We start from the raw sequence: 23,719 nt of genomic DNA, 5'->3' as shown, positions 1-23,719 counted from the left end.
AAAAAGCTGTTAGATTGAGTCAAATAGTTGTTGTGAAGGAAAATAGCTGTTAGATTGAGTCAAATTAGCCGTTGCAAATAGTTGTTGCCACGAAAAGAGCTCGAAATTTGGCAATCGAAATTTGGCAATTGAAGGAAAAGAGCTGTTAGAAAATAGTATTTATTCACAGTTTTCATTCATATGTATACAAGCACTCTGTTTTCTATTCTCTTCTCTTCTCTTCACCTCTGTCAAATTAGCTTGAGTCTCTCTTCACCTCTGTCAAATTAGCTCCCTTGATTATCAATATTAAACATTACCTAATACCAATATGTCTCAAACTCATGATATTTCTTCTTCCGATTGGATGAAAGAAATGGATGATGACATTTGGGATGAAACAGATGATGAAATGGGTATTTACTTGCTTCAAAAAATTAAGTATCCTACAAGAACGTATATTCCTCGTGATCGTGAAAACGGTGCATTTCGACTTTATCGTGATTATTTCGCACCCGAACCAGTATACCCGGAACAAATATTTCGAAGAAGGTTTCGAATGCGGAGGGAACTGTTCCTCCGAATAGTAGAAGGGCTTGGTAATCATACTAACTATTTCCGACATAGAGTCGATGCAGCAAAAATAAAGGGTTTGTCACCCCTTCAAAAATGCACAGCGGCTATTCGAATACTAGCCTATGGAGCTCCTGCCGATGCGGTCGATGAATACATCAAAATTGGCAAGACCACGGCCATAGAATGTTTATCAGAATTTTGTCGTGCCATTATCGAAGTTTTTGGGGATACGTACATGAGAAGGCCAACTACAACTGATGTCCAACGGTTGCTCCATATGCACGAGCAATGTCATGGATTCCCCGGCATGCTCAGGAGTCTTGATTGCATGCATTGGCAATGGAAGAATTGCCCAAGTTCTTGGAAAGGGCAATATACTCGAGGTGATCATGGTCATCCAACAATTATACTCGAAGCTGTAGCCTCGGTGGATCTTTGGATATGGCATGCGTATTTTGGTGTTGCTGGTTCAAGCAATGATCTCAATGTATTATGTCGATCAAATTTGTTTAAAGAGAAATTGGAAGGAAGAGCTCCAGAGGTTCGATTCACCGCTAATGAGGTAGAGTACAACATGGGATATTATCTTACAGATGGTATATATCCGGAGTGGGCCGCATTTGTTAAAAGTTTTTCACACCCGCAAGATCCTAAGAGAATTTGCTTCAAGAAAAAACATGAAAGCGCAAGAAAAGATGTCGAGCGAGCCTTTGGGGTTCTTCAAGCTCGTTTTGCAATTGTCCGTGGGGCCGCTCGGTGTTGGCATAAATCTACGTTACATGACATAATGGATGCGTGCATCATAATGCATAATATGATTGTCGAGGATGAGAGACATACATACTCAAGAAATTTTAATCATTGTGGATTTTCGGAAACCAATACTATTGATGTTCAACAAGGGCCTGTTGGAGATTTTCGAAATTTTCTTTCTAGGGATGCAAACATCCGAGATAGAAATTTGCATCACCAACTAAAAGCTGATTTAGTGGAACACATTTGGAAGTCAACCCATTTGATCGATTAATTGGAGGTGTTGCTCGACCGCAACAACTCCGCTAAACGCTAATCAATTTTCTCGTATTTATTACATGTATTTTTAATTTGCAAAATAAAATTCATTAAGTTTTTTTATGTTTAGGAAAAAATTAATTTGACATGTGGGTCCCATCAAGCTAGTATAAAAGCATAATAAACCATTGGAATAGTTTATTAGCTTAGAATGTTACTAGCTTAGAAGATGAGGTGGAATTGCCAAGCTAGTTGATTGTCACTTACCACTGTACTTGCTCTGAGGGCTAGCAGGGGGCGGGCACTCCCGTTGGAAAGAGAAAATCTCGCAAGTTTTAGTTAATTTTTTTTATTTTTTTTTCAACTTTATCTTATGGCGTTAATTATTCACCTTTGCTAGAATTTTCCACCCTCGCTAACCTTAAATCCTGACTCTGTCACTGTTTATATCTAAGCTCATTATACATTTATACACTAAATAAGTATTAAAAATTTTAAAAAATTATTAACATGCTTTTTAGAATGTTATTTTTTGCCAATTTAATATAATTCATATACATGTGAGAGTTACTTAGCTGTTAAAAGTTTCTAATCTCACCTATACTCAAAGTTATGTAAGAGTATTTACTTATTCTTTTTCAAGAGTAAACTTATTCCTCACTTGCATTTCTTCTAATTGTTATCTAATATACTCCTTTCGTTTCGGTCATTTATTTATCTTTTCTTTTGACAAATAGACCAAGAAAAGGGGAGGAGACCATTTGTGGTAGTTGTTAGTGGATGACAAGTGAATCTTAATGAATGTGTACGCTTAAATTACTCATACAAAACCTTCATTATATAGAAAGGTAAACAAATGAACGAGAGACCCTTCTTCAAGAAATAAAATAAAATAAATGAGACACCCTAAAATGAAATAGATAAACAGATAATCAAGATAGATAAGTAATAACAACATTTAGAATTGATCTTATCTCTTCTCCCGAGTCATGTCCTCGTGAACAAAGGTAAATAAATAATCGGGACAAAGATAACAGTACCTCTCCCTATTTAAGTGAATTCTCTACATTTTATGGATATTTTTGTGAATTATTTTATATTACCCTTTTAAGAATATTTTTGTTAGAATGATACTTCGAAAGAAGCCTGTGTTAAGTTCTTTATCTCGTAAAAAGGAACACGCATCTGATGCATTATACTCCCTCCATCCCGGTCAATTGTTGCCTTTGATTTTGGCACAAAAACCAAAGAAAGAGGGGGGGGGGGGACCAATTATAAGACGACAACTGGATCAAATTGAGTGTGAATGATGAAATTACTCATCAAATGCATTTTAAAATAGAAAGAACAATTGACTGAGACACCCCAAAATGAAATATGACAACAAACAACCGAGACAGAGGGAGTACCTTTTTAGTAATTGAGCAAACATATTTTTGAGCAATATTGTATTTTTTAGCTCAATAACTTAGTAAAACTCATAATCTTTAAATCAAAACTCTAAAACATTATTATAAAACTCAAAAATTACACAATCAGTTATGTTACATCTAATGTATTATCGATGAACAATCTTATCTCTCACATTGTCTGTTCTACAAACCTTTCACTTGTTTGTATTTTAGATCCTCTTCATTTGTTTCTTTCAATTTCTTTTCTAATACATTTATATTTTAATATATTTTCTTTTTCTATCCATTAAAATTTTATTTTTATGAAACGATTATAAGTATTGGATCATCACAAGATTTGATCCGTATCATTTATAGAAAATGGAGGTCCATTTCTTTTGAGGAAATGGAGAGAATCCGGACCGCTCGAGTAGTGCTTTGGGTTGTCAAGGTGTACAACCTCTCTTCAGCTCCTTACCATACATGCAATTAACCAACCTATCACTTGCTCTGCCCATACATTACTCGGCCCATTATCCACATCAAGTAATGAGTTAGTTGTTGGGCTTATATGATCCTTTTTTATAAGCATGAGCATATACATTACTCTGGGCTGGCCCAGTATCAGGCCCGGAAGGTCGAGTCAATATAATCAAGTTGTGATATAGACCCGATTCGAATAACCTGTTTCGACACCCAAACTTAGGACTAGAGCTTAACCCATAACCCGAATGTTTATTGTTATAAACTGACCATAATTCCTAAATAACTTGATGATACCAAATCTGAGACCACCGAGTCAACATAAAATGATCAGACTCGAACCCAACTCGGTTGACCCGTTTGTCAGATCTACTTGTGAGGAGACATTGCGAAAAACGGTTTAAAACAGAAAGAATTGGGAAAATAAAGTCTAAGACGTAAAGTAATTTGTCGACGGTAGAGCTGGACAACAGCGCGGGTTAAGCCCGACCAACCCTACGAGGCCTTCTAATCTCCAGCCCGCTCTCATGGCCCGTCCAACCCGCTTCCCAAGCCAGACCGGTCCCAGGCTCCTTCTTCCCCAACCCGCCTCCTTTTCTACCCATTTTTCCCAACCGGGCTGGTTCAGGGCCATCATTTTGCAGCCCGACCCGTCCCCAGCCCGCACACCCACAACCCGTAGCGTGTGCTCGGGCTCTCCATCCACCAACCTATCCCGGGTTCAGCCCGGACCGGCCCGGACTGATCCGGCCCAAAGTCCAGCTCTAGTCGACGGTCTATAAAACCGAGTTTCGAGTGTGAAGGGAATGAAAACACGACCGAAGAATTCTAAAACGGCCCAAAACTTGCCATTACATTTGTGATTTGCGATAGTCGTACAACTTATAAAACCCAGAAAATAAGAACAAGAACAACATAGAAATCGAAAAAAGAAAGAGGAGAAGAAGAAGAAGAAGAAAGATGGGTTATGTTCTAAGAGTAAGACTTGCATCATTTTTTGCAGGAACAGCTGTAGCTTCAGCTGCTGGTCTTTACGTTCTTTACCATGATTATAAGCTTGCCCACCTTTCTCTTTCTGATCAGGTTTTCCTCTTTTCTTTCCTTTCTAAAGATTTCAACTTTATTAATTGATTATTCCCTTATTAATTGTAATTGATTGTAATGTGTTTCCTTTTGATTAATTTTAAGATTGGTGCATTAATTTGGGAAATGGGATTTGCCCAGTTTTTAATTTGAGTTGAATTTTGATGGGTTTGTTTTAGATTTGATTGATTGTTGAATTTGGATGTGGGTTTGTGATGATAATGTGAAGTTATTGTGGAAAATTGAGGAAAAGGATTGATTTTTATTTAGGGTTGATGGTTAGGTTAAGGTTACGATTTAGGACCAACCTAGTTCATCTTTTCGAGCAACGATAGGGGATTAGGGTAAAGGTGTCCGTTGAATTGCCGCGTTGAAAGAGTGGGTGAAACCGTGAAAGGGTCTTGAAGTTGGATGAAAAGTCTCTGGCTTTATATAGGGAACGAAGAGAAATGGAGTGGGCAAAAGGGAAGTGGACAGTTATCCTTGCTCAGATGAGTAGGTTAACTCCTTAATTGGATGATAGGATTTGGAGGGGACGGGAGAGACGGGAAGGGAAGTGGAAAGTATTTCTTGTTTGGGTATCAAGTTGTGTAAGGCTACCTACATTTGACCTTACTTTACCTGCTGTTGTTTTGGATTAAGTTGGATTGGAAGAACAAAAGGGAGAATGATAGATGAATCTGTTTTCTCTTCTTTACATGCCTAAATAAAGTCCTCCCAAGACGCCGAAGTGACTATTTGAAACAAAACACAGTATCCTGATTCTAACTTCATCCCCTTCCGAGTTGCACCCTAATATCCTACCCAAACAAGGCCCAAGTGCAGTGCACAAGCCACAAGGTCTGCTTCGTAGTTCGTAGTTAGTAAGACATTTGGCTTATGGATATATCGTCTTTTGTGTAGGTGATATTATTCTGAGAAAATTGACTATAGTTGTAGGTTTGTTAGAGATAATTGAAGTTTATGTGAACCGTACCTATTTCCCTATTTTTGAGTAAGGACATTAAGCTACGTTCTGAAATATTTAGGAGGCGTCGTTTGTTTTGGGCTTCTTGGATGTATCAGCCTTTCCCTGGGAATCGAAGATTGTGCCTTTTTTAAGGGACTGGGGGGTGTCAACATGGTCTCATGATTCCACACCCAGTGATGTTAGCACCAACATGGTTTTATTTTATTTGGCTTCACGGGCAAGCAGGCACTCATAGACACAATTACATGCAAGGGCCAAGGGATGCACTTAGCTTATAGACATCGTGTTAATTCCGAAATGTTCCGTTTTTTAGATATAAGGCCTCAAGTAGAAGCAAGGAAGCCTCATGGACTACTATCTGATGGATTTTGCTCTGCATGTAGGATGGTTTTATAGATACTCAAGACCCCTACTTATTGGCAATACTCAAAGTCGCCTTAATCTCATCTTTTTCTCTTGCCTACTTTGAGACCTTATGGCACTGAAGTTTTTCTACATATTAGATGGTGGCGTATTAGATTTAGATGATGATTTGTTTTACTAACATAACTGAGAAATATCGAGTATTTTAGAGTAACTTTTGTGCTCATCGTAAATACCTGGCCTTCTCCAGACCTTTCTGTTACTGTCACACTACATGCTTGTTTATAAACACTAACCAAGTTCATCATGGAAATAGCCACAATTTTTTAATGTTGGGTGTAAAAAGGCCTAGTAATACTGGCATTGGTGCTACAGTGAGAAAAACAAACTGATTGTCTGGATTCTGGAACTGATTTATGGGTGGTGATGCTAGGATTATATTCATTTTTCAGTCTAAGGGTTATATTGGAGGGAACCCTCAATCTTTCCGGGCACTTGCAAGGCAAACACACACAAGAAGAGCATTAGGAAAATAAATAAACAAAACGGAAGGAAAAATCAGTGTTTGTAGTATTTACAGTTTTACACTATGTAGTTCCGCTTTAAGAATGCTTGTGCTTCTGAAGATATCACTTGCTTGCATGTTTGACCTTTTGCTGTAAAACTTCAGTTGTAGCTTCTGAGTCTGGTTATTTTGTGGTTCTTAGATAGTAATGCCTGTCTTCAGCTAGTGCCGTTTTGCACATTAACAAGCAAATCATACTCGTTGTATGCGCCAGTTAGTGGCAGTTTTTGTATTAACAAGTATTAGGGAGGGGTGTGAGTGTGATAAGGCTGGATTATTCATGGTTGCTAAATTTTGTGATTAACTCCCAGTCTCCAAAATATTTGTGAGAGATAAGACGGATAGCTATGACTCTTGACTGCTAAATGTGTAGCTACTGTTGAAAATAATATCCAAGACAAAATTACGATGGCAGTTTACTTTCTCCATGCCTTTATAATTTTTTACATCAATCTTTACCGTTTTTGTCTGGTATAATTTTAAAAATCAATTAGAGCTTGCAGTTTGTTGGAAGTGTTGAAGCTATATCTCTGTAGCTTTTGTGATGAGTAAGTATAACAATAGCAATTGAGAAGTTCTGGCTTGGAGATTACTAGGATATCGATGCCTTTCTATGTCTATTCCACTAGGTTGCACTTCCACGTCCGATGGGGGGTTTCCAAGTATGTTATTTCATAAATGCTAATGGTACGAGTGAATGTATTTTTCATATTGTACAATAACTGGTTGCTGAACATCTAGTTTTGACAGCTTGTGCAATCTCCATGGATGTCACATTAATATTGAAAAGCGTGTTGTAGTTTCTAAGAGCATGTACAATAAGAGCTCTCTGAGGCATAATATTGAATCTTACTGTCGGTCATGGCCAAAGTATTGGCTTTCGGGGCTAATCTTGCGAAAAGCTGCCAGTATCACCTTCAAATGCTGTAAAATGTGGCCTTAGGGGACTTCAAAAGCTTTATAAAACGGTTACATTTCGGTGTTGCAGCCTTGATTTACTACAACCCTCTGGCGTGCTTTTTATGGCGCTCTCCGTTGCTAGAGAGCGAAAAAACGGTGTTTTTCTTTGTTCAGAAGAAGTTGCTCTCCTATTCACTGATTTCACTCTGTGCTCTCCATGGAGAAAAAAATGGAGAGGAAAGGGTATAACAAACCAAATGCAAGCTCATGCTCTAATATCCCATATTTTTTGTTTTCGATGTTCAGATGAAGCGTTTGCATGATTCTCTGGATAAACGAGTATCTGCTCTGGAGAAGGTAAAAGAAGCTGAAGTTCCTCAACAACCCCTTGCCGAAGCAACAGAGTAGACAGCTTAGAAGGTTTTTGACTTATTTCGATGCTGTACACTGGTTGATTGAGCGTTAACTCCTTTTGCTTGTCTCGTTGAAGTCTATATAATGTTTGTTTCTTCTGGTTAGTATGAATAATAATTGGAACATGAATCTCCCTGGATTATTTACGTCCTGAGGTACTCTTTCCAGTATTACCAATTTACCATCATGAAAAGATCATTTAGGGATGCTGTTAATGGAAATTGATTGAAAAACTGCACCTTATCCAGTTATTATTTGCTTGTTTAACCGCCGATTCAAATCTGGGTTTTCTGTTGATTTGTCATAGAACGTATATGAACCTGGCAGAAGTTTCTGAGCTATGTTATCAGAAATAGCTTTACATGAGCCCAGCACACATTGAATTTCCGAGGAATGTTACTCCGATATCCTATGTAAACCCAAGGGTTCGGTATAATTCTTGCACTCATAGTCGGTCTGATACAGATTCGTGTGCTTTGACAAAAGCTGAACTAACTCTTACGAGTAGTCGAGGGTGAATGAGTAAGAGATGTCAGGGCCCAAGAATTTAAGTGTGTGTTGTGTGACCCTCTTGATCAAGTTTTCTGTCGTGGTGCGGTCCTATATAGAGTATCTATTTTCACACCTTCCTTACGCAATGAAACATAAACCCATGAGCGCAACTTAGATCAACCGGCAAGGAGTTGTTCTAGCTAAACCAGAGGTCTCGTGTTCGAGCCCTGGGAATGCACCAGTGTTAAAACTCATGAGGGAGAGCTATACCGCTCTAGTGGTCCTACCCGGCTCGAATCCGGATTAAACCGGATGGTTTACATCAAATAACGAGAACAAGTGCGTCTTCTTGCCCTTCTTTAGCAAGAAGACGCTTCTTTTCACGCCTTGTCTAATCTAACATGTAATGCTAAAGTAATTATCTCGAACCAGTATGTAAGCAGAAGGAAAATGCGATAACACAATTGCCCAATCCATTGAGCGTTTGCTCGACCATAAAAAAAACTAACGAAAGGAAAATGAAATAACGCAACCAAAACCAGCCACAACACCGACAACTTGGCTCGATTTCACCAGTCTCCTAAATACAAACCAAGTGTCACAATCATATAGAATAGGCAATAGGGCCACAAATCACATGAAATTGGTCTCAAAATTTTGCTAGTTTGAATCATAGTACAGGCTTGCATTAACAAATAATCATCCAAAAATTTTCAAAAAATTGGAATGCAAATAAATAGTTTGACAGCAGGCAGTTGTTTCCTTCATGGGTAACACTTGGATATAATAAATAAATATGAAGATTTGAAGAAGAGGGGCCATTGTTCAGATGTCACTGCAACTCTAACTCTTACCTAAAGCTGTTCTTTCTTCTTGTCCTTCCTGCAATTACTATTCTTTCATACACTACTAGTCTGTGCTGTGTGTATGATAGTGTTTGGGGATTCTTTCCTATACATTTCTATTCCTTCGTAACTCCTTAATTAGCTTCAAATTGTACACTTTTTGTAGGATTCCTAGTGGTGGAGCGACGGGACTAGTAAGGCGGTCGCTCTTGCTGAAAATTGAAAATTCCGAAATTTTTAGTTAAATTTTCGAATATTATTTCGAAATTATTTTATGTTATTATTCGGTCGCTCCTGCTGAAAATTTTGCCCACTAAATTTAAATCATGGCTCTATCACTGTGTAGAAACGTAACATTACCTTATAGAATCAAGTTTTTAGAAATACTTACGTTTTAAGTATTAATTTTGATTGTTTACGTGGCCAAAATATCAAATAAATTTACTCGGTTAGGTCGTTATTTGAAGAAACTCGATTATACTACATGTAAAAAAAGCAAGATGCTCTAAACGGTTGGATAAGAAGTTTGCTCCGTTTGTATGAACAATAATCAAACTTCTTGCCCTATAGTTAAAAGATGAGATAAACAACCAGCACACCAAACCAACTTAATTCCGTATACTCCATATATAAACAACGTAACAAATAAGTATCGAGATCAGGTCGTGACAATCGATTTCGACTTGAAGATTAAAGTCGATGCCTATCAGCATGGGAAGTGTCATCCGATAGTATACAATGGGGGGCTCATTAATTTACTATCACCTTCATAATATATGCTCTCATTTATTTTCTTTGGTTTGCTTTGTACACTTGTAGGTCGTCATATCTTTTTTTCTCGAATTGTCATTATCAATAGAAAGTGGGCCCAAAAATTCTTGTATATTTTGTTCTATCACAAATTCTCATTATAGACGGTCACTATCCGTCTATACGTACAGACGGATACCATTTCCCCTTACAAAATACCCATTTGCCATAAAGTGGGAAGCACATGAGGGTGCCCCACCTTGTCCCCCCTACCCATTTTATTAGAGGTCTTTACCCGTCTGTTCGTCCACCCGTCTATACCAAGACCTATTGTTGTTCTACATATACACAAATCATTTACCATGAAACATGAACTTGCAAGTTTTTACCCTTGTGCTTTCGGTGGTTAATCTTTACTATGTATTTAGTGGAGGACCTTAGTTATGTTGGGAGGAAGTCTGCCCCCCTTGATCATTAAACTTTCTATACATTACCGTGAATAAATGATTACTCAGCCCCCCTCGACTCGGTGTTTGAGTGTAAGTATTTACATATTAGATTAACAGTTTACATCTTAGCGTTCCCTTAATTTTTATTTCAAAATTCGCCATTGTATACATGATGCATCATCTTGATTCTTAAACTAATACATAATTTCCGGTCATTACTCATTCGTGATCATTTAGTTGTCTAGAAAAATACATTAATCTTTTAAATGATGAAGATTATACAAGTGAAACTTTGTCGATTAAAATAAAACATAGAAATTGACCGAGTTGTTTATCTAGTTCTTGTGGTAAGTTGAAATTCTAGTTCTTATATTCAATCTTACATTTTTCTTTTGCCCATTCTTGTAAAATGGAAATCATAAGATTTTTTTTAGAATTCAGGAATTTTCAAACGATTCAAACATGGTTGAGATGATTACATTATGTAGACCGTAATCTTTTAAACCAATTTTTTTTTGAACTAAACTGAAATTAAGTAGAATAGGGCTATTAGTTTGTGGTACCAATCTAATGTTGTACTCGTATAAAGGAGAAGTTTGAATCTTGGAGACCAACAAAAGCTAACCCAACAATATTTAAAGTTGTATCAAGTAGTTGAGATTTATGGTCCATTGTAGTACTATTTGTAAGTAGTTTATTGATTGAAAACATGCAACCAACTTATAATGCTTGAAAAAGAATGCTTTAATAACTTCAAATTTACTCCTAAAGGAGGGACTAAAAAATAATAAAACACAAAAAAATAAACCAATAGTCCTCATGATGGTTCTGTCCATTTTAAAATTAAAACGAGTCAGAAAATACTTACTAAAATAAATAAATAAATAACTTATTTTTTTTACTTCCTAAGCATTATGCTTTTGTCACATATATTCTACTCGTTTCGTTTTGAGTTTAAAATGAATATGTATTTCTGAAATAAGAATTTGGAAAAAAAAAAACATACTTACATACCCTTAGATTATCAATGAGGCCTTATTCATTTGGACTGAGTCGAGCTGTGCTGAATTGAATTGAGTTAATGTGAGCTGAAACCGAACTAAAATGAGTTTAATTGAATCGAAATTTCTTTGGGATAAATAGAAAGTCGAAATGTTTGAAATTTGAATCGAATTGAAATGGGTTGAAGTGAAAGTTTGAAATTAAGCCAAACAAGATAGGGCTTAGTCTCCCATAAGACAGATGTATCCGTCTTAACATTAAAACATGTCAAATATCATCCTACTTGAGCTTGAGCATATAAACAAATTTTTCTCATCGCATTCTGCTTTTGTGTAATCGATACTATTTAACTCATTTTAAATTTAAGATAAATACACCTACCCATCTTAAACAAAAATTTGTCTAAGAGTATATAATGAATTGATAATCATGTCCTTGAAATGAAGAGTTTCTCTCTTCAATTATATGAAAAGAGTACAGAATCACATGGATGTGGTCCTTTAAATCTTTGAGATCAAGACGTAAGCATTGAGAGGAGGGAGAGATAATTGGATATGTTCCTTTGTCAATATGGATCTACCTAACTAATGATATAATAAAGCTTGAAAGAGTATAACATAACTCACATAAGAAGCCTTCAAAGTTCAAAGGCATGGGAGTATGGGACCAAATCACCAATATAATGTTGTCCTTTAAACTTTAATTAAGGTATAATAAACCTACACATAAATTTGGTCAATCTAAGAATAATAAGCATGTTTAATTATAACATAATTAAGTGTTGCTCTTTAGTATTTTAGTGTCAAAGTGTGAGTCCTTGTACAAAAATGTCTATTGCTATTTGCTAATAATCCGATATGTATCTAATCAGGACCATGTCATGTTTTATGTAAAGAATAAGTTTAATTTTATGATAAGGCTGTATCAATGTATGAGACTATATATGTGAGTTATGTCATGCCAATTTTATTTTGGTTTTATTTATTTATTTATTTATTTTATACAGAGTATTTGTTAAATGATGGTCTTATACAAACAAATACATGTCTCTATCTTGAAATTTGTCTATACTAACTAGCTATTTATTCCATTATTTTGGATGCTTACTATTCATTTTAAATCTTAGAAACTCGGGTTATCAAAGTGGAAAACAACCTAAATCTAGGGCACCAAAATGAAGCTATCTAAAATTTAAGAACACCAAAATGAAAATAGTCTAAATCTTGGATATTAAATTGTTTTTTTTTTTTAAATACTTAAGGACATAGAAGAAAAAGGTGTTTATGAGTTACTCCCTCCGTCCCAGTCATTTGTTGTCCTATTCCATTTTGGAGTATCTCAATCAACTGTTGTACTTTTTATTTAAAGAATGTATTTGATGATCAGTAATTCGATCCTTCATATTCAAGTTGATCTATTTGTCATTTAATAATTGATTCTTCTCTCTTTTATTGGTCTTTGTACTAAAACTAAAAGATAATAATTAACCGAAATGGAGGGAGTATCATATGATAAATGGCGTTTACTGAATCATTGAGTGAGCTTGGAGCTTAGAGTACATGTTTGGGCATCTTGTGGGTCTTGTTTGCTAAGTTGTTTGGATTTGCTTTGCTTCTAAGTTTGTAATTTATTTAATTTAAGTGTGATTGCATGTGAACTTTTTATTGTTAGGTGTGTACTCGTGTGCCTTGTCCCTTGGGTCTTTTTTATGTCTTGGCCTCTTGGAATTTTGGTGTATAACTATAGAGTAAATAAGTTTTGAGGATGTTTGAAAGTTTTAAGAATATATAGTCAAATTAATATGTATACTTCAGAAAAATTCTTAGATATATCGGATGTAGCATGTTATCGTATAACTTAACTAATTAGATCTCTATTATCTGTGAAAGTAGCTTTCAAATTCAACACTTATTGTTTTGGTGTATAGTGACAGAATACAACCCGTTGTACTTAAGCATTTCTCCTTTGTTCGAGTCAAAACCAAGATAAAAAGGTATTTTGGAATATGGCGAATATTTGATAGCAATATAAAGCAAAATCAAATTGTAGATCTCGGCATGTAGTAGACGAATGAAAAACACCACCTCAAGTGTTCTATCACTATCAATTTCCTCATGTATAATGAAATATTCATATTACATATGAAAAACAACACTTTTAAGTATTCTAATAATTGATGTATTTTTGGACATTAACATGTACTAACTTGGTACATGCATGCTAGAAATCCGAAGCTAATAGAACTCAAGTGCTTTTATTTTTCTCTAGTTTCGTAGAAATGTGTTTATGTATAATGGATGACCTCCACTGATTTTTCGTATTTCAATGTATGTTAAATTATCATACGATCCTTCTTGACTCAATTCTTAAATCTTAAACATTCATCTAATTCAATTGTTTAAACCTCAACTCCTTATCATTTACTCCAAAATCCGCCATTTATTTATACTTTATACATTTCATAAATGAAAATGATTTTGTATTATACTTTTAACTAGCAGTTCCATGACGGACTTGCTAGTTATTATTCCCTCCATTCAACTCCACTTTGCATATATGTTTTATGCACAAATATTAAGAAAACTATATTATAATATTAAAAGTACAACAAATGGATAAAAAGTGTGAATTTTGTGTAATTTGTGGGCCTTAATAGTGGAATTGTAGTATTATAGTAATAAAAGTACAACCAAATAAGGAAATGTGTAATGTGGAGTTGAATGGACGAAAAAGGAATACATGTAATGTGGAGTTGAATGGAGGGAGTACTATATATCCATAGACGAAGCTACCGTATGGCCAAATGGGCCGTGGCCCGGGTAGGATTTGCAAGGTTAATTAACAAATATGAATAAGTAGAACAATGGTCTGCAGTTAGCAAAGTGTTTAACATGCTAGTGTGAAGTAGATCTTTGTAGGTCTTGAGTTCGAATCAGGGAAATGTGGATTTTTTTAAATTTGCTTATGTTTTTTTTTATTTTGGTTTTTTTTTTCCCTTATAATTTTGTTATAGTTCATAGACTATACATCTGAGGCAGTACCTCTTATTGTTTATTTTCTGAGTTTTATTTTAAAGTTTTTGAGTTCTGCTTTAGTATAAAGTTTTTGAGCATATTTACTAAAACATTACACTAAAAAATATAATATTGCTCAAAAACTATATTTATAAATGGTAATATACTCAGAAAAAATGTGTATAAGCTCAAAAACTGCAAGGTCTGAGGTACTACCTCAGATGCGTAATCCTTTTTCTCAATTTAGCGTAAATTTTACTTCGTCCCTTGAACCTATTATATTTCTCTCATTAACAAGGACGTAAACAATATTATCATTTGCAATCATTTTACGATTTTAGTCTTACCTATATTTATAAAAAAAAACCATCTTATAATAAGTTTATTATTATCATATATGTTTTCGATTTGTTTTATTATATTGTATAGATAAAAAAGCGCTCTACGAGTATAAAATATGGAGTAAGTCTGTTGAAAAAAAAATGCTATAATTCATTAATTAAATAAAAATATAGATTAATTTGTATGTTTTGTAAATAATCTAATCCAAAAATCCTAATAAACATCGAAATTTTTTAAAATCCTGGTATGAGATATATGATAAACGAGTATAGACGTGAACGAAGTACAAATCGGCCCCGGTTACTATTTTACCCTAGCTTCGTATATATCCCCATACTATTACAATCAATAATTATGAAATTCTTTTGGAATTTTGTTCCCTTGCATTTTCTAATATAGTTGTGGGAGGTTGTTGGATGGGTGTGTGTTGATTAAAAGATAAGAAGCAAAGAATAAAGACAATTCGTTGAATCTAGTAAGTGTAATAAAATTCTTCCCATATCCTCCTATCTCTATCCTTAGCTTGTTGATAGTAAAGATGACATTTCTCCATATTATTTTTAATTAAACGATTTTTCTAATATGAGCCCTACGACACACATGAAAAAATTTATCGAAGAAATATTTACAAGATTATTTAATTAATTATGGTAAAGTACTAGTCTATACCTATTCTTAAGAATCTTTTTCCAGGTTAGCTTCTTATCGTGTATTCTTAGAACACACGTTAAAAAACCGTATTTTTATATACAAGTATAATAAGGAGAAGTTTCTATGATTGATTAAAAGGGTGTTTCCTTGGCGGTGGTAGCTTGGGAATTACATAACAATCGGGTCGGATGGCCCATATGCCCATAAGTCTCTTTATTCCTTTGCTCCTTCCTTTGAGACATCTAGGTTCTTTGCTTATCATCATCTTAAGTCTGAAATTCATGCATTTTTATTCAACCACGATCTCTACAACATGTCATGTCAACTTTTGTTGGCCCATAATACCATCATTATTTTCCCTTTACTTTATCGATTTTTTTAACATGTACACTCAAAATACATTATAAAAAGACGTTTAAGAAAATATATTTAAGAATCAATGCAAAATAGAAAGATATTGTTTCGGTAAAAGGAATCTTAAAAATATGCTTTATATGACTTTTTATTATGTGTCCTTAAGACACATGTTAGAAAAACCGTAACTTCATAATAAAGTTACGATTCTATGGCACAACACAAATTATTATTATCAATACAACTAGCTAAGATAGCTTCCATCTTAATGATAAAATGAATTTAAATACTCTCACTTATGATACTAAGACTGACTATTTACTAAGGGTCTGTTTGGATAAGAGGATTTGGAGGGAAAGGAAGGGATGATAAATCCTTTGTTTGGTTAGCAAAATGGAGGTGGAGGGATTTTGAGGGGAGTGAAAATGAATCCCTCCACTTCCCCCCTCTAAGCCAAATTATTTCCTCTCCAGCAAAGGCAAGATTTGGAGAGAAAATGACCTCCTCCATTCTCCCTCCCCTTCCCTTCCATCCCTTTCTCTTCCCTCCTTCTCCCTCCCCTCCCTTTCCCTCCATCCTTTGTTTGGTTAGCAAAATGAGTGTGTTTGGATAGCAAAATTGGAGGGAAAGGGAGGGGAGGGGGAAGGAGGGAAGGGAAAGGGAGAGAAGGGAAGGGGAGGGGGAATGGAGAGTGGTTGTTTGGATACAATTTCCCTCCAAATCTTGCCTATTGTGAAGAGATTTTGATTAGGCTTAGATGATGGAAATTAGATCCCTCCAAGTCTCTCCCCCTCCATTTCTCTCCACCCTCATTTACTATCCAAACATTAATCTCCTACTCTCCCTCCCTTTCTTTTCCCTCCAAATTCCTCAATCCAAACACACCCTAAATGTCGTTATTCTTATTATACGGTATTTATCTGGAGTTGTTTTACCGTTAAAATGAATATTGCTCCCTCAAACAAGAATTATGTCCAATATTCACACCCCATCTGGCTTTACAATATACTATATTTCTATTTTAACTACAGAGTACAATAATATATATCGGGTGCTTAAATCATTTGTTAGAAAATACGGAATATTAATTTTACAAATTATGCGCATAAATGTTGGTGGTGACTGGTGATTGATGTCATTTTTAGTGTCAAAGGAGTTACAAAGACATTAATAGTGCACTATAATATGCGAGTTTGAATTTGTATGACTATCTACTTAAAATATCTATCTTTAACGATTTTAAGTATGTAAATTATGATGAATTTATGACAAGAAATAGTATAAAGTAAATTATGACTTACAATAAGTAACAAGTGGGTCGAAAATTTTACAAAAAGTAGAAAAATGGGGTTGGTTAAAACTTAAAAGTGTGAGGAGATGCTCCTTCATTATTGCTACGAGTATTTGCTAGTAATTCAAAGTTTGATATTTATCGCATTTTGATGTAGATGCTCGATGGTGACTACCTGTTTCACTCACACAGCTGTCTTCCCCTGCTCTCCCTTTGTGTTTGTCTACCCTTTCCATCAAGACGGGTCATTTTGATATTTTTCGGTAAAAAAAATGGATTTTGAGGCCCATGTGCTTCCCACTCACCTGCTCATGGGCATTTTGTGAGAGGAAACGGTACCCGTCGCAACCTCCGTCACAAATGAGAATTTGTGATGGATCAAATCTCGTCATAGTTTCAACATAGGTAGTTTTTGACCAAAAAAGGAGAAAACAAAGGTAGTATAATACAAGGTAATTTTTTTACAAATACCCCTAAATATAAGGTAGTTTTCGACAAAAACAAACAAAGAAGATAGAATGAAAAAAAAGGACATATTTTAATCAAAATAAAGTATTTTATATGATGAGAAAATATAAGTAGATAAGAAAAAATTAAACCAACAAAGAAGGTACTCAATATCTTGGGTGTAGAAAACTTGCTATTAGTAGTAAAAAAACTCTCTTAAGGTGATAATATCCATCCTAAGATGAAAACGGGTTAAATCTACTCCATTTGCATATAGTCCCTCCCAGTCACTATAATGTTCCCTCTTTTCCGAAACGGATTATTCAACTAATGTTCTTCTTTCTATTTTTAGAAACTTTTACTCTTATTTTATTCATTCCTCTCTCCTATCACCAAACCCCACACAACTCTTTTGTTCCTATTTTATTACTTTCCTTTATGTTTTGGCCCCACAATTCTTTATTTAACTACTAATAACTCATCCATCTCTCCTATCACCAACCTCACACAACTCTTTTACTCCTATTTTAATACTTTTCCTAAAGTATTGTGCCAAAACAAAATGGGAAGATTATGATGAATGAGAGGGAGTATAAAATAAGATCATGATTTATGTGTCTTTTCGGTTGAAAAGAGTTGAATGAACTGAACATAATGGAGCGGGGCTGAGCTGAACTGAACTGAAATAGTGAAATGAGCTAAAATTAGGTCCAAAAGAACATAGCCTAAATCTTTTGCTAGTACTTAGACATCCTATTTTTGTTTCATCTACTCCCTCCATACCACACCAATGGTAACATGAACTTACTTTTTTCCTCACAAAAAGTAAGTCCATGTTACCATTGGTGTGATATGGAGGGAGTATCATACAAGTATTTGATTCGTTTCAAATTTAAAACATATTACACTCTTAAACCACAATTTATGCAAAAGAAGAGTTAATAGAAACATTAAAGTAGTTAAGGCATCACATCTTAATAAATCTAATTTGTGTTGGTACTTTGAGGCACAGTCCCAACTAACAGGTTATTTTAAGATTACAAGACAAAAGCATGAATTGTTTTGGTGAACTTGGTCACATGTTTTCTTACATCTTCTAACTTTGAACTGCAGTTACATGTTAATTATCAACAAATTACCTTTTACTTCTTTACTTTTCTTCGAGTTGCACAATTTGTACTCTCCTTTTATGCTTGTATATTCATCACGGAGTTGACTTACCAGAGTAGCAAATATGTTATCTAAGTATTTTTTTTTTGGTCAAATATCGTGGTCTGTTTTATTATATGTATCGAAGAAACCAATTATTATATGTTGTTTTATATTTTTCCATGTATTGTAGTTTTTATTTCAAAGCAGTAACAACTAAAATTGGTGAAAAAGTCTATTTTTCTATTTTCAAAGAGCATTTACGGTTTACCCCCGTAGGAGTAATTAATTCCATTGACTACGGACTAACAATAACGTCAACGGTAAAAAGAAGCTGAAAATATATTTTGGAGTAAATAATTAAGGTAAAACGCAGCCCCACGAAACGTAGGCTCAAGTTCCTAAACAAGAGTAGAGCAAAAAACATGATAGGGGGCCTCTTGATTCGATGGGTACGGCTCTACATGCAGAAAAAAATAGTCCCAACCAATTGCGTCTCAATATCACACCTAAATCTCATCATATTAATTAATTAATATTTAGTCTCACCATACATGTATATATTCGTTTGAAGTAAAAGACGGGTCAAATTTATTATTTGTGTTATGCTTAAAGTGGGTGGATATTTAATCCGTTTATAATTATAGACGGATATCTTCCGTCTATAATGAAAATTTGTGATTAATTAATTAGTTGGTCTTTCATAATATGGTTCACAAATTCTCTTGTACGACGGTCTAACGTGCGGTAAGTAGAGAAGTGTTACTTTTTGATAAATAGTGACCATTTTTGGTTAAATAGTGAGCACTTTATATGGCTAGAAAATAACCTATTTTTTAAAAGTGGTATCTATTTACCCAAAAGTGGTTACATTTTGCAAAAAAAAAAAAAAAAAAACATGGGATACAATCGTCGCACATGATAACTACTGAATACGGTTATATCGATCGTCTTAAGTGTAAAACAAGTTAAATACCAACCTATATAGACAACTGGGATAAGAGTTATCATTCTCTTGGTAAACTCTTTTATTGTTTAAGACGATCATATATGTTTCAAACAAGAAACGTGACGAATAGATAGATGAAATAAAAAAACTGCACAAGAAATGACAAACTTTTGGTTCATCAAGTAGTATTTGACCCATTTACACTTAAAGACAGATACGAACATCCTAAAAGAGACTAACCGATATATTTTTATCTTATGTAAAGTATACAAGTAATAACCCGACCCCACTTCATGGACCATAAAAACCCGACTCGCCAGCCTAGCCAATCCCCACTCGTGCCAAGCTCGAGCCACGCCCTCTAGCACTGCCCGCCCGGGCCCGTCAAAATTTGTTAATCGGACCCGACTTGAACGAGCCCCACGTGACCTGACTCACCTCCTCCCACAGTCTCATTTCGGGACTGGGTGGTCTGGGACTGGCACTGTGACCAACCCCCAGCTTGGTTTGAGCCTTGCTTATGGTATGAGAGTAATTAGACCTGACAAAATTGGCCCGATTCAAATGTCCCGTCCGAATAACCCGACCTAACACCTGAACTCAAGACTCGAGCTTGACCCGACCCACTATAACCCGACCCGAATGTTTTTTTTTTATTGCACACCGATTATTATTCATGAATAACTCGATAATAGTTTACCCGAAAACAACCCAAATCCGAAATAACCCGAGTACCCGACCCGAAGCCAACAAACCCAAAATTAACCCAATCCAAACTGGCTCGATCCGAACCCAATCGGTTGACCCGTTTACGATCTAGGAGTATTGTTTCAAAATTACTCAACTACTAAATTTTAAGAAGTAAATGACATAAACATCACAATCGGATTATGTCACAAAATATAAAACAAAGAGAGAAAAACAAAACAAAAAATAAATAAATAAAAAAATAAAAAAGAGAAAATGTACTCAATTGTTAAAATGGTGAGAATGTTGGAAGCATGGAAGCAAACCAGAGGCTAACAAAGGCGGCATCCCATGCTCTCCTCTTTCCCGCTTTTTCCCAATTTAATTAAAATTTTACTTCTTTCATTTTCTCTATTTATTACCCTTCCCTTCTTTCTTTCTTCTTCCCACAATCTTTAATTATTAATTACCTTTTCTCAAAACAAAAAAAAAAAACTTCAACTTTCCCAAAATAATTCCCAAAATAGCAAAAAAAAGTGTAGATAAAAAAATATAATTTTTTTGTGGGTTTTTATTAATTTTTGAAAAAAATTAGTGGGATGAAGAGGGGTGAAGTTGTTACAGTTGATTTGGGTCTTAAATTACAAGAAAATAATAATAATAATAATGTTGTTTATGGTGGTGATGCTTGTGTTAATGAAGCTGCTGGTGTTTTAAGGAATTATCACTCATTTGATCTTCCTTCATATTATTACTCTTCTGGTATTCCTCCCTCTACAAATCTTGTAAATATTCCGTCTCAATTATTTGTTTACGCTTTGACTAAAAAGTTTCTTAAAACGACAATATCTATTGTTAAAACAGGTCAAGTACGCAAATACTTGATTTTGGTAAGCATTTTATCTCATCTACCATATTGGACAAGTTTAAGTGTAAACAGATATTGTCGTCTTAAACAAAAATCCGTCCGAACTAGGAAACTAGTGAGTATATTGTTGACTTGTGACAGTGTAAAGATTAGACATATTAACATAACAACTTTATAAGGTTGTCTTGTCTGATTAGTGTAAGTGATTACCACATTTTTATCATGTTAGATAAAATAAAATATTAACCTTTTGATTAAAATAATCACAGTTAATCAGATTGTCTGTTTTGTTTTTCTAACTAATCATTTATCTAGGGTTAACATAATCCACAATTTAATTGTTTATATTACTTGATCAGAGTTTTTAGTACTTTTCCATGATCCCATTGACGTCTTAACTTAAGACGGTCTCAAGCCGACCTAATGATTTTTCTATTATTATTACTCTCTTGGTTAAAATATTCACAACTTTAATTAACATGGACCTAATCCACAATTTATTTGTTTATATTTGTTCAAGATCAGAGTACTTGATTTTGCTAAGCATTTTACTAGGTTGCAGATTTTTAATGTATGTCACTGTTAAAGATAAGATTTTAAGTACTTTATCTAAAACCCAAATTCAATGCTAATTCCTGCATAATGAAGTTAGCAACTTTATTGATGTGTAAGACCGTCTTACATTGTGAGACGGTTTTTCTGATATACTCAGATTTTGATGTTCAGAAAATGTGTATGCAGGTGGTATGGCAACAGCAGCAATGGGGTTTCCATTTACAGCAGCACAATGGAAAGAATTGGAAAGACAAGCAATGATATATAAGTATATGATGGCATCACTTCCTGTGCCTCCTGATCTTCTTTATTCATCCTTCTCCACCAATCTTTCACCTTCTTCCGCTTTCGTCCCCGCCTCATACTGTATGTCCTAACCTTTTTAAACTTAAAGATGCAATCTTTATGTCTTTTGGGTTGGTGGGTATTTGTATAACACAGATTTTTATATAAGACGATCTTATAAAAAGATCGTTGCTTGATTGACCCATATTAGGGGCATGCTCGTTGTTCCAGTCAATTGTTTACCTTTTACATTAAATGAGTCTTTTGGGTTGATGGGTATTTGTATAACACGGATTCTTATATAAGACGACCTCATAGAATGATCGTTGTTAGATATGCCCATATCATGGGTATGCTCTCTGTTTCAGTCAATTGTTTACCTTTTACATTAAATGGGTGGGGATTTTAGCTGAAATGGGTTGTTCATTCTCATATTATAATGTGAGACCGTCTGTTAGGAGACTAATTATTTGTATAAATTGTTACATGGATGAGAAACTGATAAAAGATATGGTCTTTGTGTTGGTGGAGGGCAGTTATGGGAAAGTATGGGAGTGGATATGGTGTAAGGTGGAGTGGAAATAGTAAAGATGCAGAGCCAGGGAGGTGTAGGAGGACAGATGGGAAGAAATGGAGGTGCTCAAGGGATGTGGCGCCTAATTCTAAGTACTGTGAGCGTCACATGCACCGAGGACGTCCCCGTTCAAGAAAGCATGTGGAACAACAACAACAACAACTCCTTCAACAAAATCATCAAGCTCAACCTCGGTCTGATCTCCCTATCAACACCACCATTAGCAACAAGGCAAATGATAGTCTTACTAAGAAAACTCGCTTGAACGATCAACATTCTGTCGGTTCTTGTATTGTTCAGCCTTCTAAAGCTCCAATCTTTGAACATTCCATGGTGTCCAATGCTAACCTATTCGAGGATTCAAGGTGGCATTTTCACTCTAACACAAGATTTTCAATGTTAAATTTTTGAAAAACATATCATGGTCCCAAAATTTTTGATTTAGATGTATTTTTAGTCTTTGCTGACTTCCTGAGTTAATCACAGGGTTTGATTTTTTCAAATCGAATTCAAACTACTCCGTATTAGATATTTATTCTTTTGGTGGTTGTACACTTTCCTTACTGTCATATTTGATGTGTTCAGGAACTTGGCTTGGAATGATGAACAGCAATGGCATCACTTAATGCAAACCAATATGAACTCGGCTTTTCAACACCAACTTGAAGGAAATCTCTTAAATTTGAATTCAAATGGCGGTTTAAGTGGCAAAACTGACTTGAGCTTGTTAGAGAGGCCTCTGATTGATGCTTGGTCAATGGGAATTTCCGAAACCAAAGAAAACAGCAGCCATGGTAATGCCATTGATGACGAGAAGTGCCAAATCCATATGGGTCTTGGTCTTATTGATTCATGGGTGACTTCCACTAACGCACCCGGTGGACCATTGGCTGAAGTTCTAATGCCAGGGACAGCCACAGCTGTTTCGTCTCCATCCGGTGTCCTTCAGAAAACCTTTGCTACATTCTCTGATAGCAGTGGCAGTAACAGTCCTGTATGTCACAACTCTAATGCTAACTCTAGTATGCCATTCAATTGGCTTGGTTAGTCTGTATGCTTTCGACTTGGACCGTTCTTTTTTGTTTTGTTTTGAGTTCTGTTTTAATATCTTGTTTAGTAATGAGGATCCAGAATTAGTTGCATGTTTCTGACAACTAATCTGCTGGAAATTTTGTATACTTATGCATTATCCCTGTATGAACTTCAACTGTTCATTAGTACTTGGTTATTTTGCTGCACAAGGAATAAAAATCTTGGATGTTTCGACTTCTGAACTGTAT

General features: G+C 35.1%; 3 protein-coding genes across 4 annotated transcripts; all 3 read left to right on the top strand.

Moving 5' to 3' along the window:
• The first annotated feature begins 340 nt into the window (after window positions 1-340).
• LOC141608555 (uncharacterized) lies at window positions 341-1,582 on the top strand. The gene has a single exon (XM_074427897.1). It carries the CDS (start codon window positions 347-349, stop codon window positions 1,580-1,582), a length of 1,236 nt encoding a protein of 411 aa, XP_074283998.1. The 5' UTR covers window positions 341-346.
• Window positions 1,583-4,239: 2,657 nt separating this feature from the next.
• LOC141606391 (uncharacterized) lies at window positions 4,240-8,015 on the top strand. Its single transcript, XM_074425499.1, has 2 exons — window positions 4,240-4,523; window positions 7,628-8,015. The coding sequence occupies exons 1-2, from the start codon at window positions 4,401-4,403 to the stop codon at window positions 7,727-7,729; spliced, it is 225 nt and encodes a 74-aa protein (XP_074281600.1). The 5' UTR covers window positions 4,240-4,400; the 3' UTR covers window positions 7,730-8,015.
• Window positions 8,016-20,406: 12,391 nt separating this feature from the next.
• Window positions 20,407-23,706, top strand: LOC141606390 (growth-regulating factor 2-like). 2 transcript variants are annotated; one of them, XM_074425498.1, is made up of 4 exons: window positions 20,407-20,919; window positions 21,767-21,946; window positions 22,402-22,804; window positions 23,025-23,706. In XM_074425498.1, the coding sequence occupies exons 1-4, from the start codon at window positions 20,757-20,759 to the stop codon at window positions 23,485-23,487; spliced, it is 1,209 nt and encodes a 402-aa protein (XP_074281599.1). In that variant the 5' UTR covers window positions 20,407-20,756; the 3' UTR covers window positions 23,488-23,706. The 2 variants fall into 2 exon arrangements, with proteins under 2 accessions (XP_074281599.1, XP_074281597.1); XM_074425496.1 differs by having other exon boundaries at window positions 20,672-20,919; window positions 21,752-21,946.
• Window positions 23,707-23,719: the final 13 nt, after the last annotated feature.

Source organism: Silene latifolia, chromosome 10 (genome assembly GCF_048544455.1).
Source record: "Silene latifolia isolate original U9 population chromosome 10, ASM4854445v1, whole genome shotgun sequence".
Classification (NCBI taxonomy): Eukaryota; Viridiplantae; Streptophyta; class Magnoliopsida; order Caryophyllales; family Caryophyllaceae; genus Silene; species Silene latifolia.
The sequence above is the reverse complement of the archived record's forward strand: the minus strand, read 5'-3'. Positions and strand labels throughout refer to the sequence as shown.